General features: G+C 57.0%; 1 protein-coding gene across 3 annotated transcripts in view; it reads right to left on the reverse strand.

Moving 5' to 3' along the window:
- The window catches only part of Znf423 (zinc finger protein 423), a 317088-nt gene that overhangs the window by 11324 nt on the left and 288874 nt on the right, over positions 1-16890 (reverse strand). For 2 of the 3 annotated variants that reach the window (XM_078032267.1, XM_021721194.3), the window contains 2 exons: positions 15830-15961; positions 14333-14448 (listed from right to left, as the gene is read on the reverse strand). The exons of the other annotated variant lie outside the window; for it this stretch is intronic. In XM_078032267.1, coding sequence (XP_077888393.1) covers positions 14333-14448; positions 15830-15961 — 248 coding nt within the window. The remainder of the gene's footprint in view (positions 1-14332; positions 14449-15829; positions 15962-16890) is intronic. 3 annotated transcript variants of the gene reach the window in all.

The raw sequence follows: 16890 nt of genomic DNA on the forward strand, positions 1-16890 counted from the left end.
CCACTGAACTTACACTTAAAAATGGGTAACATTAAAAAGAGAGTGGGAAGGATCCTCCAGGGTAAGCGGGTCAGGTGGGAGAGAGAGGGTCCTGTTCTGCACCACCATCACCAGGCTCAGGGCCCTTGCTGGGTGGCTGCCCCATGTCTCTGGCTCCAGGGCTGAAGCTGCACAGACCAAGGTGGCCTGGCTGGAGGATAGCTGCAGTACCCAGGGGACACAGTGCCACCTCCTAAGCACTAGTGGGTGCTGGCTCCAAGACCATCTTCATTTCCAGGAATGACGTCTGAGCTGACCAGTGGTGGTCAATGGTGGTCAATGGTGCAGCTTCTGGTGTCAGGCCACGGAAACACAGACCCTCAGGAGATCCAGGGCTTCCGCCCCTGAGCACTGAGATGTGCTGCCGAAAAGCCTCACCTGTGGTCACTGGCAAGCCAAGGGGACAGGGCCCTGCCGGCTGCTGGAAAGAAATGTGTGAGCATTCCCGGGTTCCAGGGTAGGGAGGCAGGAAGTGGGCAGGAAGCCCCCTGGGCATGTGAGGAACTTTGCCATCTTGGAAACAGCTGAGGTGGGAGGAAATTTCCCCTCTTGATGTTTTTTTTTTCCTGACTCTTTGCAGGTCTTGATAATTTTCATTACTTATTCATCAAAATGCGACAAGCAAACCCAGCTCCACACAGAGCAGCGCATTTCACAAAATGAAAACCAGGACAAATAGCCAATAGCGGGGACAGAACACTCGAAAATCAGGGCTGCACCGGAGAATCTAGGTCACACGGTCACTAATTATACAGAACACGTATGTTCAGGTCCCCGAACTAACCCAGTGCTTTTTAGGTTTTGCAAATGATGTATAAAAAAACTTTGATCGGATCCATTCTACTTTCTTAGAAATTTTTGTTAATGGTAAAACTTTCCTGCGTCTTCAAAATTCTAGGAAATTGCCCACGCTGATGAAGAGGGTGGTCACCCTCGGAAAACATGGCCCAGCACCCCCCAAATTGGCTCCCTGAGCTCACACAGCTCAGCCCCCCTTGCTCACAGGCCCCCAGGCTGCAGGGCCAGAAGTTCCGAAGATGGACCTAATTTGCTGTGATGAATTGTGTGCATGCACCAGTGATCAAAACTGCAGCTGAGACCGATTACAGTTAATGATGGCCACGGTTCTTGTGAAACACGTAGGTGTGCACCCTTGCTGGTCCAGAGATGGAGCCGGCACAAAGCAAAGGGCAGAGGCTGACCCACACCCCAGGGGTTCTGTGGGCTGCCCAGCTCTGGGAGGCTGGGCCCAAAGAACACTGCCTTCCCTGTCCTCTGAACTCACTCAGCCGCCAATCACACTGTGGGCACACTGACACTGTCCACATACCTGCCCACCATGACAAAGTGGTCTGCAGGATGGGACGGCTCCCCTTTCAGCACCAGTGACTCTACCCCCATGCCGTTCAACTAACAGGTGTGTGAGTGTGTATGCACGTGTGCACGCTGTGTTAAGGTGGGGAGAGGCGCAGGTAACTGTGGGGTTAAGAGTGCATGAGGAAGGGACCATAAAAGCTCTGCAGTTCCCAGCTCACGAGCATGCTGGGTACTGATGGACAGGGAGACAGATGTGCTGCTGATGATGGAGAGGAGCTGGCAGGTGACGAGCAGATGGGTGGGTGGATGGACGGCGGATGATGGGGGAGGGGAGGGTTGGATGGAGGAATGGTGGAGGCAGGAATGTGCTGGAAATACGTGGGTACAAGGGAAGACAGGCTGGAGTTCAGATCTGGTCTCGGCAAACAGCGTCTCTGTGACCCTACACCTTCCCTTCTCTTAAGTACCCACTTACTCATCTTAAACGTGAGGCTGATATGTCTACCTAGCAGACTTGACGTGAGGTTCACCAGACCATACACATAAAAGGTTTTACAACACGTTACAGTCACTTCACACTGTCCTAACCAACACCAGCCACGGGCTCTACCTTCACTGTCCACGCAAAACTGTGGCAATCCCACGCTTTTGATGCAGCAGCATCCAGAATAAAAGTGGGGGAGACAAGGACAGTGTCATAGGTCAGGGCTGCAGCCTTCTGGGGCTATGCACCCAGCTCTGATTTTGGCAGGAGGTCTTGTCACTGAGTAGGAGAGCAGGGTCCCCCACTCAGCTCTCCTGTTCACAACTCAAACCCAAACAGGCAGAATGTACACCCACCCTTAGCCTGAGCCCCACTCCCCACTGCTGGTTGCCCACTTTAATGCCCAGTTCCCAGCCTCAGATTGCAAACCTGTGAAATGCTGTGACCCTAAAGTACTTCTAGTGGCCTCAGGTGGCTGAGGCACAAGGAGATGATCCTTGCAAACTGTTAAATATCTTGACACAAACTGGTAGACCAAGGTAGGCTGTGTTCACCTGTGAGACCTTTAAAGGACTATATTTCAAAAAAGGGAGTTTTCTGGTGATTACAGTGGCTAACTTTTACCTAGAGGTTAGTAAGTGCCACACATTGTTCTCAGCACTTCCATACATTAACTCTTCAATCCTCAAAACACCTTTATTAGGTAAGGACACTGAGGCCCAGGAGGCTGACTCCCTGAGGCCACAGAGCCGGTCAGCACTGACCCTGGCCACCAGCCCCGAGGCCATCCTCTTTAACCAGCAATGGTCCCATTTTACCCATAAAGAAGCTGCTTTCTGAGCCTTTCTGGAAAAGCAGCTTATTGCTAAGTATCTACCTGGTCAGAGGTGGCACTTAGATTTAAGCCTAAATGACCTAATCCTAAGACTATTACCTCCTTCCCCCCTGTCTGTCCCCTGTTGTAGCCCCACCCCCACTGTCCCCCCCCCAGTGACACTTAAAAAAGACACCAAGCTGAAACTGTCACCTGCCCTCACCCATGGTACAGCCACACAGTGACTCTCTTGCAGCCGGTTTGATTCTGTCTAAACTTCAGCAGCAGAGCAAGTAGACCCACATTCATTATTGACACAGCAAAATTAATTTTCTGCCGTCGCCTCCGTCTCCTCTGCCTGCCCAGCCCCCAGCCCGCGCCTCTCCTGTGAGTGTTGCCGGGCGGCCGCTGACGGGTGCTCCTGAAATGCCAACTTGCATTTCTCATCATTAATTTCTTTCTAAATGTCATTAGTAATTGTTCCTGCTCCACCAAGGAGTGCAGTCCAGGTTTCCACCGAGAGCACCCTGGTCTCTTCCCTTAGCTGGAGGGGGCCGAGAGCCTCCAGCCAGGCCCAAGCCCAGCATCCTAGCAGGGGGCAGCTGGTCCCTCCGCGGACGAGGTGGGAGGTAGGCGGCTTCATGAAAGGGGCCCATGTGGCACTGCAGCAGCGGATGAAGCTCAGGCTGCAGGGCATAGGACTGCCCGGGTTCAAATCCCACCTCAGCCACGGCCCAGCTGGGCCTCGGTCTCCCGTCTGTAAAACGGGGACAGTAACTGCACTGGCTGGACAGGGTCGCCCTGAGGATAAGATAATGGATGAAAAAGGCTTCCCACAGGGAAGGCTCCTTCCTCCCGCCCAGGGCCGCAGCTCAGCTCTGCCACTTACCAGCTCTGAGCCTAAGCCTGTCCCTCCCATCAAAAGAGGGATGTGACCTTGGCATCAGCTCTGCCACTTCTACCCCCGGTCTGCTCTCCTCTGCCAGCCCCTCTCGGAGAGGGGAGGGGGCTGGACACGGGCCTCCTTCACCATCAGTCTTTTGTCTCCCCACAATCACCTGCCAAGCAAGGTCCTAGTGGCCCACTGTTCAGGTGAGGGTGGGGAGTCCCCAAGAAGAGAGCCGGATGCCCAAGGCCCACTGACAGCAAGAAGCCAGGCTGAGGTCTGCACCCTCTGGCCCCGCGCCCTGTCCTTCCTGTTTGCTAGGCGTCCTCTTTGTCCATGTTAGTGACAGGCGGAGCTTTGCACAGTACACATTTCTGCGGCTGTTGAACCAGTGTGGCACCCACTGTTACTAGTATTGTCATCGTTACTAAGAAACTGAAGGCATTTGGTCCCGGCTGGGACCGTGCTGGCGAGGGGCTGGGCTCGAGGCACACACAATAGCCACGGGCTGGAGGCTCCTGGCAGCTCCCCCGTGCCCATCTGTCGCGATGGCATGGTGCCCCTCTAAAGTTGGTTGGCCCCCTGCCCTAGGGCATGAATGACAGGCTCTGATGGGCAGACAGGCAGCCTGAGGCCGATTCCAAGTGCCATCTCTGCTCCGAGCTGGGCCTTTAGGGGACGCTCCCCCGGTCCCCACCTGGGCCTCGACACACTTCACTGCTCAGGCAGGCTGACCCCGGAGGCTCAGGAGGGCATCTGAGCAGAGCTGGGCACAGGCTTCTGCCTTAAGGCCACCCTTCCAGATGCCCATGTCCCCCCTCCTCCTCTCTAGTGACCATGAACAGTCACTGCACATACAGGGCTGTGCGGAGCAGTGTGGCCCGTGCCCCGGGCACAGTGCATGGCACTGATGAGGTCCTCTGGAACTGGCCTCTCTGGGAGGCAAGGCCTGTCCACCCACCCTGGTCCACAGAGAGCTGGGCCTTGGCTGCTAAGGGCTGGGGGTTCTCTCCACTCTCGGCCTCATTCAGGGCTGAGGACACACCGCTCAGGCCAGATTGCCTGGCATACGGCCCTGTCCCCCAGCGCCGTGTAGAGCTGGGGAGCCTCAGTTTACCCTTCGGTGGTTCTACCCTCGGGAGGCCCCTGAGACCGCCCCGTGATGCCTTGCTGTCCGATCCCATGAGCACCTGGGGAAGGCCGTCTCGTTCCCACTGCTCTCCCATGAGGAGCGCAGGCCTGGGCCCGGGGCTCCCTGAGGACAAGGCACATCTTCAGTGCCTGCCTCGGTTTCCTCCAATCGTAGCCCCTAAACAGACACATGCAGCCCTTGGGGACACTCAGCCCATCCATTGGTGACAATGATATCATACTTTACTGTGAACATGGAAGGCCTTGACCCCCTTGGACAGCAGAGAAACCGAGGCTCAGAGACCCAGACTGCAGCCAGCGACACAGCAACTTTCAGTGAACGGGGACAAATCCCGGGCCCTAAGGGGCCCAGCTCTGGGGCTGTGCTGTGTGCAGAGGTCCGATGTCGAATTACGGGCTGAGTTATCCAGATGTGTGGGAATGGCAGTGTTTTGGATTCTGGAATATTAGCTTGTCCATAATGAGAGCGCTTGGGGACAGGACCCATGTGTACACACGCAATTCATCCATGCTTCGTACACACCCTGCCCGAGTTGCCTGAAGGTAACATCACAATATCCTTCATGACCTCCTACAGGAAACAAAGTTTCACGGTGCAGAATTCTCCACCTGCAGAGCCACGTTGGCCTCAAAAACTTTTGGATTTTTGGAAAGTTTCAGATTTTCAGATCAGAGATGCTCTACATGACTGATACGCTACATGATGCAACGCTGCCCTATGACACTGTCCGCCACGAGCGACCATCAATATTTGGTGCTCATTGGTGTGCTGTTCCCCTCCTTGTGTGAGGTGAGTGGTTTAGTGCAGCCCTCTGCGTCTCCACCACCGGCACATATCTGGCACACAGAGGTGCTCAGAAAACACCCGTGGGCAAGACGGAGCACCCGTGTGTCCAGTTAATCGAGTAAGAGAACCGAAAGCTCATGGATACCCAGACCACGGTCACGATGACCCCGGCGGTGGCCACACAGGCCGCTGCACACCCAGCTTGACTCTGAGCCAGGCCTGGTGCTGGAGGCTCTTTAAGTGCCATTGCCTTTAGACCCTCAAAATTCCACAGGGAACAGACTGTCATTGCCCCCAGACTCCTGAGGCCCAGAGAAGGTCAGCAACTTGCTCATGTCCCAGAGCTGCTTGGTAGCGAGGCTGGGATTTGAAGCCAAGGCTGCAGGCCCCAGAGAGTGGGCATGCCATGCTGCCCCGGGGGCAGGACTGGGCTCTGGCTTCCTGCCCCAGTGGGAGGACAGCAAGTGCAACACCCTCAGCAACCTCCCCGTCTAAGCATCTTGTGCCCGTGGACCACAACCCAAGGCAGCTGCTCTCGTCCCGTTGAAAGAGGAGGCAACTGAACCCATCTGCGGAGAATGTAATGGGGTGGGACAGCCGGGGGAGGGTGGCATCACGCTCAGCCTCAGCCTCCTGGGCCTCTGGCCTCAAGAGTGGCCAGCTCTAGTGGAAATAACAGTCTGACTCCCAGGAACTGTCCTTGCTGTCCCCTGGGGAGAGGCCCTGCTCTCCCTACAGTGCTGAGGTGACGAGGACTGGGCCACTCCAAAGCAGGACGGAGGAAGATACTGCTATCTACAGAAAGTGCAGCCAGAGCCAAATGCCAAGTGCGTGCCTAGAGCAGGCCCACTGTTTAATTACTACTAGTTATAATTACCCCGTGATCTGACAGTGGTCGTGCAGAGAGGCAAGGAAGCCTCTTCTTACAAGGACCAGGGGGTTTTTTAAAATATTTTTTTAGTTGTAGATGGACACAACACCTTTATTTATTTATCTTTATATGGTGCTGAGGATCAAACTCAGGGCCTCACACAAGCCAGGCAAGCGCTCTGCCACTGAGCTGCAGCCTCGGCCCCAGGACCAGAGGTTTTCAAGATGGTTTCCCAGAGTCTGTAGATTGCACCCCACCTTCTTTTTCTTCTTTCCCTGTTTGTGTGTGAGCTCAAGAAAGAAGAACGCACACCCCTGTTGGATGGATGCATGGATGAATAGGCACAGATGGATGGGTAGATGAATAGAAGGATAAATGGATGGATGATGGATGGATGAATGAATAGACAGGTGGAGAGACAGTTGGATAAATGAATGAATGGATGAATCAATGAATAAATGGATGGATGAATGGATGATTGATGGATGGATGGATGGATAGACAGGTAGAGAGACAGATGGATGAATGAATAGACAGGTAGAGAGAGGTGAATGGATGAAGAGACAGGTGGATGGATGAATAGATGGATAGATGGATGGATGAATGGACGATGGTGGATGGATGAATGGACAGGTGGAGAGATGGGTGGATGGATAAGAGATGCCTGAACAGATGGATGGGTAAATGGACAGATCAATTGGTGGATGAAGAGACAGGTGGATAGATGAATCTACAACAGAGGGAGACTTCAACCTCCAAATATTTACACTTGGGTGGGAAATCAAGTCACTTATAATCCATGTTGGTAAAGGGGGAGGGATTAAGTCAAGGACTGGAAAAGCCAAAGGAGAGAGGATGGAGGGGGGCTTCTCAGAGCACGGCACTTGGACTGGGCTGAAGCAGAGGGGAAGGGTGTTCAGCACCAGGGCGAGCAGTCACACACGTGTCCAGGAAGCCTCCAGTGAGACCTCTGAAGAGCTGAAGCAAGATTAGCCCAGCAGAATGCAGCAGAAAGGCAGCTGCCACCTGTCCCACTAGCCCCACTCGAGTCCCTCAGCCCGTTATTCCGTTCCTGGAACACCCGTGTCTGTCTGTGCCTCAGGGCCTTTGTCCTGGCTCTCTCCTTTCCCGGAGGATCCCTCAGTTCTTCCTTAAACTGGCGATTTCTCCTCTTCAGGACTCAATGGAAAAACTTTCCTGACCACCCAATCCAATGAGACCCATAATATTCCCTCACCCTTGCCCCAGCACTCACCCTCACCTCCAGTTAAAACAGTGTTTTACTTACGAATTTTATAATCGGAAATCACCTAGTTCATGTATTTACTGACACATGGTCCTAGAAGGTCAGCTCTGTTGATTTCCCAGTTCTATCCCAGGGCCCTGCCATGTCACCAGCCCTGCAGTGTCGCCAGGAGTCAGTACCCGGTATGTGGGGTGGACAGAATGAAGCAGACATTACTATCCCTGTATGTACATATGTGAATGCATGACCCATGTGATTCTGCAACCTGTACACTCAGAAAAATGAGATATGATATCCCATCTGATTCAAATGTATGCTATGTCAAGGTCCTTATACTGTCGTGTGCAACTAATTAAAACAAATTTTAAAAAATAAAAATAAGGGCTGGGTTGTGGCTCAGTGGTAGAACGCTCGCCTAGCATACATGAGGCACTGGGTTCGATCCTCAGCACCACATAAGAATAAAATAAAGGTATTGTGTCCACCTATAACTAAAAAAATATTTAAAATAAAAATAAATAAAAATAAAAATAATTTAAAAAAAAGAAAGTAGGGGGAGGGTGGTGCCCAGCGTTCTCCGGGGCGGAGCAGGCAGGGTCAGGAGGAGCTCAGAGCCCGCCCCTGGCTGGGTACCAGGATCCAGCCCGGCGGCCACTTGCCCTGGGAAGGGCTCGGGTTGCCTGTTGGAAGACCTCGCTCTGCTTTTAATCAATTGTAATCATTTAGCTGGAAGCGGCGTGATCAGGCCCAGACAAGCGAACATCGAGAGCTAATCCTTTAAGCGCGCCCGCTGGATGCTGGGCTGGCCGCTTGGCCGCTGCGGGCCGGGCGCTGTGAGCGAGGGGTCCAGCTCCAGGTGTGGGGCAGGCCCGCACTGCCCAGCCCAGCCCCGCCAGGAGGGAGTGGCGCGCATGCGTGCACGAGTGCACCTGCCAGGGACTCCTAGCGCCCAGGCCGGGCAAGCCAGAGACCTTTCTCTGGGTCAAGGCTTCCTCCCCACCACAGCCAGCAAGTCGCAGGCTTCCACAAAGGGCTGGAAGGAGGCAGCGCTGGAAGCACCAGGTCCCCGCCCCGGGCTGCTGTGCAGGGCGGCGCCTGACAACCGGCCCAGGGGCCCGGGCGTTTCCACCGCGGCTCACCCAGGAGCACATGTTTTTGCATCCCCTGTTACTGCCACTCGTGCTACCTGCTTGGCCCAACTACTAAAATAGTTCCCGGGTCCCCTGACAACAGAGGCTTTTTATAGTTCAGCACTGCAGGCCTCATTTAAATCTATTAGCTCATATAAATGGCAATTGACTTAAACTTTGGAGGGTTTGTTTGCCTCGGTGGCAAAGACAAATTTGGCTTTGCACGCCGCTCTGCCACTTGGTTGTGACCTCAAGCGAGCCGCCTGACCTTTTCAGAGCCTCAGCGTCCATCTCCATCCCCGGCATAAGGTACCTGCTTTCTGGTTGCCCTGAGACCCTTCATGCAAAGTGCTGGGACTAGACCTGGCCCAGGTGGAGACCTGGGGCTGGAGGAGGTCAGGACGGGTCTTGTCCCAATGCCTGGACCTACCCACCAGCCACTAGCATGGACGCTAGCAGCATATTCCCTGCCGTGTCCCCTCAGGGGTGAGGAAGAGCAGGTGGTGAAGAACGGGAAGAACCTGGGGTCTTAGGAGGGGGAGAAGGCACCGCCCTGCTCAGTGTCCCTGGGATCCAGAGGCAGCTGGGCTGTGTGGGGAGAGGACGCCCCTCCCCTCAGGCCGGCTTACCCCTGGCAAGAGGCCCACAAGGCCGCAGGCCTTCATCTGCTGAGCCCTGCGGCTGGAAACACAAGCCCTGATACTTGCTGGGTTGTTTACACCCCAATCAAATCTCCACACTGCCCTTCCCCGGGCCTGGGGCGCAGCGGAGGGAAACAGGGTCCGGAGAAAAAGGGCCTGGCCAGGAGAAGTGGAGGGTCCCTGCTCCCCACCCCTTCCCCCTTTCCATGCTGTTCTGGAGACCCAGCTGCTCCCCTAGCCTGGTGCTGGGTGTCCAAGGCCCAGGGCCCCAAGGCTGGGCTGCCTCAGGAAGGACTCAGAGTTTCACTTTGTTCAAACTCAGGCCAGAAATCACAGCCAACTCCAAGTGGGAGAAGCCCTAAGAAGCCACCTGATCCTCCAAGAGTAACGGGCCCCTGTGCCCAGGGCCTTATCCAGCGTAACCTAGACGGAGGGACCATCAACACCCCCATTCTGCAGATGAGGAAACCAAGGCACAGGTGACCCAGGACAAGGCTTAAACTCAGGGCTGCTCCCAAAGCCTGTGCCCCCTGCTTCCTGCTCTGCAGGATCTGGACAGATGAACTTGTGCCGCGGAATCCTCTCGCTTTCCACGTCGGGGACACTTGTGCTGCCTGCGTGGCCTGTGCCCCTCCTCCTGATGCTTCATGTAGTGTGGCCCCAGCACTGCCGCAACAGCTCACTGGAGCCGGGGTGGACAGCTGGCCACCGCTTAGCTTCCGATTCCCTCTCCAGGCCACCTGTAATCAGGGTCTCTGGGCCACCTGTGTCCACCCCTTCCCGGAAACACCAGGGGGTCTGTCTCAGCAGAGTTGACGGGAGCAGAGAGGGGCAGAAGGTTGGGTGGCCCAGTCTCGCTTAAGTGACACTTGGCTCCTGGGAACAGGACCACCGAAGCTCAATGTCACTTCTTGCTCTTGGCATCCAGAGGCCACCCTGCTCACCTACAGCCCAATTCCCTTTGTGGCTCAGGCTGACTCCAGAGGGTGATGCCGGCACCAGGATCAGCAGGGACCGGGATCCGCGTCCTGACTGTCTGTCCCCTCCCAAATTCGCAGGGCCACCCGACGCGTGCAGGGAAATCGCTCCACCCCACAGAGCGTGGAGGGCTTGAAGACAGGTGCCCAGCATTTCTCCCACAATGCACCATCCTCCTCCCCAGATCCACCCGGGACAGTCTCCTGGGAGGTCCTGAGGCCCGGCAATCCGCACAGGCTGACCGGGGGCCAGTCCCTAGGATGTGGCCTCCGTGCAGGGGCAGGAGTGGGGACGGGGCGCTCACACAAACCTTGCTCAGTCTGCCCCGTCATCCCCCACCTGTGGCCCTGACAACTACCCCTCTGTTCTGATAGATTTCTCTTTTTTCCTAGAATGTCAAGCCAAGAGAACTTACAGCACGGAGCCTTTTGAATCTGGCTCCTTCCACTTGGCATTTAAAATGTGTCCACGTCACTACACGTATTCACAGATGCTTTGCACTGACAAGCAGTCGCCTGTTGTAGGAACGGACCATATCCACACGTCTGTTACCCATTCACCAGGCGAGGACAACCAGGTGGCTTCTGTGCAGGGCCATGACACATCAAGCTGCTGTCTCTGCTCACCTAGAGGCATGGGTGGTCCCACCCTTTCCTTTCTGAGGAGCAAACACCTGGGAATGGACCACTGGCTCACACAGTAAGTGCATGTTTAACGTTATAAGAAACCCACAAACAATGCTGTCCTGTGGTTGTCCCCTGCTTGGTTTCTTATCACAATGAGGATAAAAAAACCAATTCCTTCAATGCCGTACACTTCTTCCCATGACCTAGGTTCCATCTGCCTCTCCCCACTGCTGTGCTTTAGCGGCACTTTGCCCCATGTTAGCCACAGGGCCTTTGCACTGATGGCCCTCCTCCACACTGCCTGTCTGTTCACATTCGAGTCTCAGGTCCAGTACCACCTCCTCAGAGTGGCTCTCCCTGACCATACTCACCAAGGAGTGACTAGCCCCCTCCTGACATGCTGGGACCCATTTTCTTCCCGTCATTGATCATTACTGCAAAGTGTCTCTCAACCCCTGTAGAACACAGGCCCGTGATGTCTCTTTCGCCACTGTCTTCTCAGTTTTAGACCTAGTGCTGGGCACAGTGGGCCCTCCACATACATGCTTTAAGAAAATGAGCACCAAAACATGACTCCGTCTCGTGTTCCTAATCACTTTGCTAAAACCATCCCCAGTTCGTCAAAGTCTTTGACTTAATCTTTAGGCAGAACAAGCTGAACTCAGAATCCAACAGGGCTGGCACCTCCCTCATCCTGGCCACCGTGCTCCTGTGAATGCATCCTAGGAAAGTCTAGAGTCGGACAGGACAAGCCAGCTGGGGGTCAATCGCGCCTCTGATACTCTTACCCCACAGCAGCTCTTTCTGGCCCTTTGGTGAGCTCCGTTCTAAGCTGTGCATCTCCTTAAGACCTCTGGCCACAGTCCCTTGTGCTCACCAACACTGGCTTCCCAGGGTCTCCCGCCAAAGGTGCCAGGTGAGGCCCTAGCAAGACAGGAGCTCCGGCTGGGTCTTTTCTCCTGCGGCCCCATCCAGACCCTCCCACTCACCCTCTCCTTGCAGCCCCAGCCTCAGTGCAATGACAGTGAAACCGCAGAGGAAAACCCTCCTCCCAAACCCAGAAAATTGCCATTCAAGTTACTTAACGAGAGCCATTATTTGCATAGATTTGGCGTTGCTACAACATTCCCCCATTTAAATGGTCTGTAATTAAAATCATTAATTGCACAAATAGTGACTCGTTAAGGCTGCAATTGAGTCAGGTTCTCGGCATTTGAGTGTCTGACTTACAAGTGAACAGGGTGACCCAGGAAATCACCAGCTCACAGGAACCGCTCCTGGGTCAGGCTGGTCCCCAGCCCAGGCAGGCGGAGCCCGGGGGGGATGGAGTCTGTGCCCTGCAGCTTCACCACATCCCACTCCGCCACCACCATGCCGAGGCTCCGGAACGGCAGGGGGACACCTTAAAGCCAACCAAGAGGAGCTCAGTCGTCCCTCGGTTGGTGCCTGGGACGATGGAGGAGGACCAAGTCCAGGTGTAAGTGACTCGTAGCTGAGAGGCCCTGATGGGGTTTAGGAGGCCTGTCCTGGTAGTGGGACCACACTGTGGGGCAGGCGGGGAGGACAGGAGTGGCCAGCGCGGGAGGCCAGAGGCTTCCTGGAGGGGAGGATGCAGACCAGGAGCTGGCCCTAGGCCCCACGGTCCCTCCTGTGTCCTCAGCCCAGAGAAAAAAACCCACTGCGTGGATCCGAGGGGAACACAGCAGCGGGGCCCGGGTTTGCGTAACTGGGTCCCTAATCCTGTCCCATAACGTGACAACAGAATGAAGGTCACACAATCCATACGAGAACGGGAGCTCCAAGGACTGCCCAAAGGATGATAAGAAGTGAACTTTCCAGCAAAAAATGCCTGGGGCTTTTCCAGGTCAGAGCTGAAGGCTGAACCCAGCCCTGGCACGAGGCTCCTGTGGAGACCTGGCCGAACGTAGGTGGTGACTGGCTCTGTGCGCTTTGCGGGCCTGTTCCCAGTCCCCCAGGTGACACTGCACCAGCCAAGCAGGGCCTGGCCGCGTAGGTGGGCTCTGGTGGATCAGAGAGGCCACGGCTGCCCTGCTCCCACCCCAGAGTGGCCACCACTGTTGCCCCCCAAATTATGGTGACCACAGAGGGTCATCAGGTCTGACACACATTCCTGGGGGCTGGGGGGTGTTTGCTACGTGACATCCTGTGGGCCATGGTGTGTGGGAGTCCCTAGGGCTGTTGACCAATGCCAGTGCCCCCTCCCCGTCCAGGCAGGGGGCCCCTTGGAGTGGCCACGGCTGGGAGGAGGGGACGCGAGGAGGGGACGTGCGTCACTTCCCTCGGAAGCCTGGAGAGCTGGCTCTGCTGTCCCCACCTCACTCTCCTCCTGGCCTCGGTGACCATGGAAACGTGAACGGGCAGGGACCCTCCGTGAGTCCACGTCATGGAATGAGTGCCACCTGCCCCTCACGTCACACGAGCGACCAATAAGCCACTGTCGTAGCCCCAGAGATCCAGAGGAAGCCGCTGCGGCCTGTCCTGCCCTGCGCTGGCCGCAAGGGACTGCGCCCCACTTCCGTGTCCACCCACACGTTCCCCGGTGGCAGCGTGGACTTCGGGGGCTGCAGCGTCCCCCTGTGGTGTTGCTGTAGGGCGAAGACATTTGTGTGGGGGAGGGCGTGAGCGTGGGGACTGTCCCCTGTGTGCCGTGCTGTGTGCGTGTGCCGTGTTCCTGGTGCACACGTGACCTCGTCCAGGGGCTCAGTTTCTTGCAAAAACCAACAGAGAAAGTGGTTTTCCCTGGGCTCAGATCTCAGTCCTCAGAAAACCAGTAACAGGCGAGAAGGACCCACAGGACACAAGGAGGGGGCTGCAGGTGCCTGCTGAGGACCCTCCCAGGGTCCCCTCGGCTACTGCAGATTCTATGTGGGGGTCTGAGGAACGGGTCATGGCCACCGCGCCCCATCTGAGGGCCACAGAGCCTCAGGACGTGCAGCGGAGGCCTCTTCTCTGAGCTGGTGCCAACCGGGCGTGCCGACTTTCCTGGGTGGAGGTGGGGGCCCCCAAACTCCCGACCCCACCCACACGGGCCACCAGCCCCAGAGCCAAAGCCAGTCAAATAGCATCATGCAACAAAGTGGGGAAATGGAACCCCCAGAGTGGAGGGGACTTGTCACAGGAGCAGCATGACCGTGGGACTCCTGCTGCGGGTTGGGCCTGCTGTGGGGTCAGGCTGCCTGAGGAGGGGGGCCGGCAGAGCAGGGTCACACCCCCAGCCGCCTGCTGCTCTCACAGTCGGGGTGGCCCCAAGCACAAGCCCCCAACCTCTTGGCTGAACCCAAGACACTGTGTGCCCGCGGGCAGACCCCAGGAGGGGCGGGTGCCGCGGGGCGGCGCTCACCTGCAGCTCCGTCTGGAAGAAGAACTTCTGCGGGCACTGCGAGCAGTCGTAGATCTTGTCCTCCTGCCCGTGCACGGCAAAGATGTGCTGCTGCAACTTGTTGGCCTGGACAAAGACTGCACCCGGAAGTGGCCATCAGAGGCCGCACTCAGGACACCCGCCCAGCCACCCCGGCAGCTGCCCCACACCACGCACAGGTACGGATCACCCAGGTACGGACACCGTTGGCCAGACAGCCACAGGAAATATGAACGGCACCTCCCAGAGGACTTCGAGCTAGATAAGCTGAGCTCTGCCACTTGGAAACTGTGCAACCTTGGGCAAGTCACTTAACCTCTCTGGGCTTCATGTCCTCATTCAAAAATGGAGCTCATTATGATTATTGTATGTACCTCCCTGGGTGGCTGGGAGGATCACATGAATATTCATAAAGCACTTCAAAGATGAGCAAGCACATAGTGAGGCCAATAGATGTGCCCCTGTCTCCAGTGGCCAGACTTCTTCCATGTGTGAGCTCTTCGAAGACCTCACAGACTTTAAAGCAGGCACTGTTCTTATCCCCATTTAATGGACAAGAAAACTGAGGCACCAGGAATACTAAATACTTGTCCAAAGTCCCACTGCTAGCAGGTGACAGAGCTGAGATAATTAAACAAGCTTAGCACAGGGTCTGGCACAAGAAGCTGCTGCCCAACACGAGGGACTGTTTTTATGGCCGAAGTTGCTGTGGCATCCTCCAAGCAGGAGGAGAGAGGGCACCCGGGTGCCCCAGAGGTGCACAGCCCCCTCCCCAGGCCTGTCACGGAGCGGGTCACAGCCCTGGCTTCCTGGTGGCATACGTCCCGAGGAGGCCCGGCCCTGAAGCAGCTGTGCGTCTGGGAGGTGAGCGCTTCAGAGACACCCTCCCGCCAGGCGCCCTCCCCAGGGTGGGCTTCCCGTGGTGGCAGACGGCAGATGTCGGGGGAGGCAGGGGAAGGCCAGGCTCCCCTTGCACACCGGCTGCCATCTGGGCTCCAGCAGGGGGCCGGCAGAGCCCCTGAGACTCGCCTCGCCTCGGGCTGGGACAGCCGCTCACCCGGGCGGGCGGCCAGGCTGGGGGCTGGGGACTAGGCCAGCAGAGCTGCCCTTGACCCCTCCAGCCTGGAGCATGGATAAAGCATGGGCCGGGGCCAGGGAGCCAGGGGGTGCGAGGGGGAGGCCCCGGGTGCTGGATGATGAGCCGGAGGCTCTGGGAGAGGAGTGGGGGGCCAGGAAGGGCAGGCGGCGCCAGTGGGCAGGTGGACCAGGTTGTCCCAGCAGCGTCCCCTGGTCCCCTGGAGGAGAGGCCAGAGGGCCTGAGTGGAGGGTGGCGGGTCAGCTCTGCAGGAAGGAGGCAGAGCGGGAGGGCCAGGGGCTCTGGGGGACCCCCCTCTGGTGCCTGCTGCAAAGGGGACAGACAGCCCCGGCTGGGATCCCCGTCCCCACCGGCTTCCCTGCCGCGCACACATGGCACCTTACCTGTGAAGCACACGGGGCATTTGAAGGTGCCACCCATGCCCTCGAAGCTGTGCTCGATGAGGTGACACAGGAGCTTGGCCGGGGAGTCGAACATCTGGTTGCACAGCTTACACTCGTGGTTGATGCCTTCCTCTGCAAGGAGAAGCCACAGCTGTCAGCACCGCTGCAGGCCACAGCCCCCGCGGGAGCCCACAAGGCTCCTGAGCCCCCGGCGCCGGCCCCTCTCCACCCCAGCACCAGGCCTGCTGGGAGGGCCACAGACCCCAGATCCATCCTGGCTCTGACGGCCCAGCCCCCAGAGGCCTGCACACTCCAGGGGGCTGGGTCCAAATATCTGGCTCTTGAAGGTGCCCTTGGCCATGATTTCCTCGGCTAGTTGCAGGCCATGTCCAACAGCTTGAGTTCTGAGACCGAGTCACTTTGGAAAGGGGTCTTGGAAGGAGAAAGGAGTCCAACCAGGATTTTAAAAACACAATCAGCTGTGCATTGAGTGTGTCCTACGTGCCAGGAGCTTTGCTGGGGAGGCTTTGAGGAACTAACGAGATACTGTCTTTGCCCCCATTCTGGTGGGGGGTGAACAGCCGACAATAGAGCATCGTCGACAGGGTGACGGGAGCAACTGGGGTGCACTCTGACAGAGGGGTGGGGCCTGCTGGGGAGGAGCAAGAGGACTGCTGTGCCTGGAGTTCAAGGCCCAGGGAGGGCCGGTGGGTGAGGCCCGAGGTGCACATAGCGAAGGGCCTTGGCAGCCTCCGGAGATGCCAGGGTGAGTGACAGGCAGCCACTGGAAGATGTCGCAACAAGCAGAATGCGCTCTCGCTCGCTCGCTCTTGCTCGCTTTCTCCTTTTGGAAACAGATGGCCTACCCAGTGGATCGTGGAGGCTGGGCAAAGTCCCCATCCTGCTTTCAAACCAGAACTCGGCTCCATCTCCCCTCCTGGGAGCTTCTGCGACCCCACACCTTCCCTCACAGGTGCCCAGAGAAGCGAGTATGCCGAGCCCCAGCATCGTGCCAACATTACAGAGGCCCAGAGCCCAGGCCCGGCCCCTCTACCCAGAAC

This window comes from Ictidomys tridecemlineatus, chromosome 15 (genome assembly GCF_052094955.1).
Source record: "Ictidomys tridecemlineatus isolate mIctTri1 chromosome 15, mIctTri1.hap1, whole genome shotgun sequence".
NCBI lineage: Eukaryota > Metazoa > Chordata > Mammalia > Rodentia > Sciuridae > Ictidomys > Ictidomys tridecemlineatus.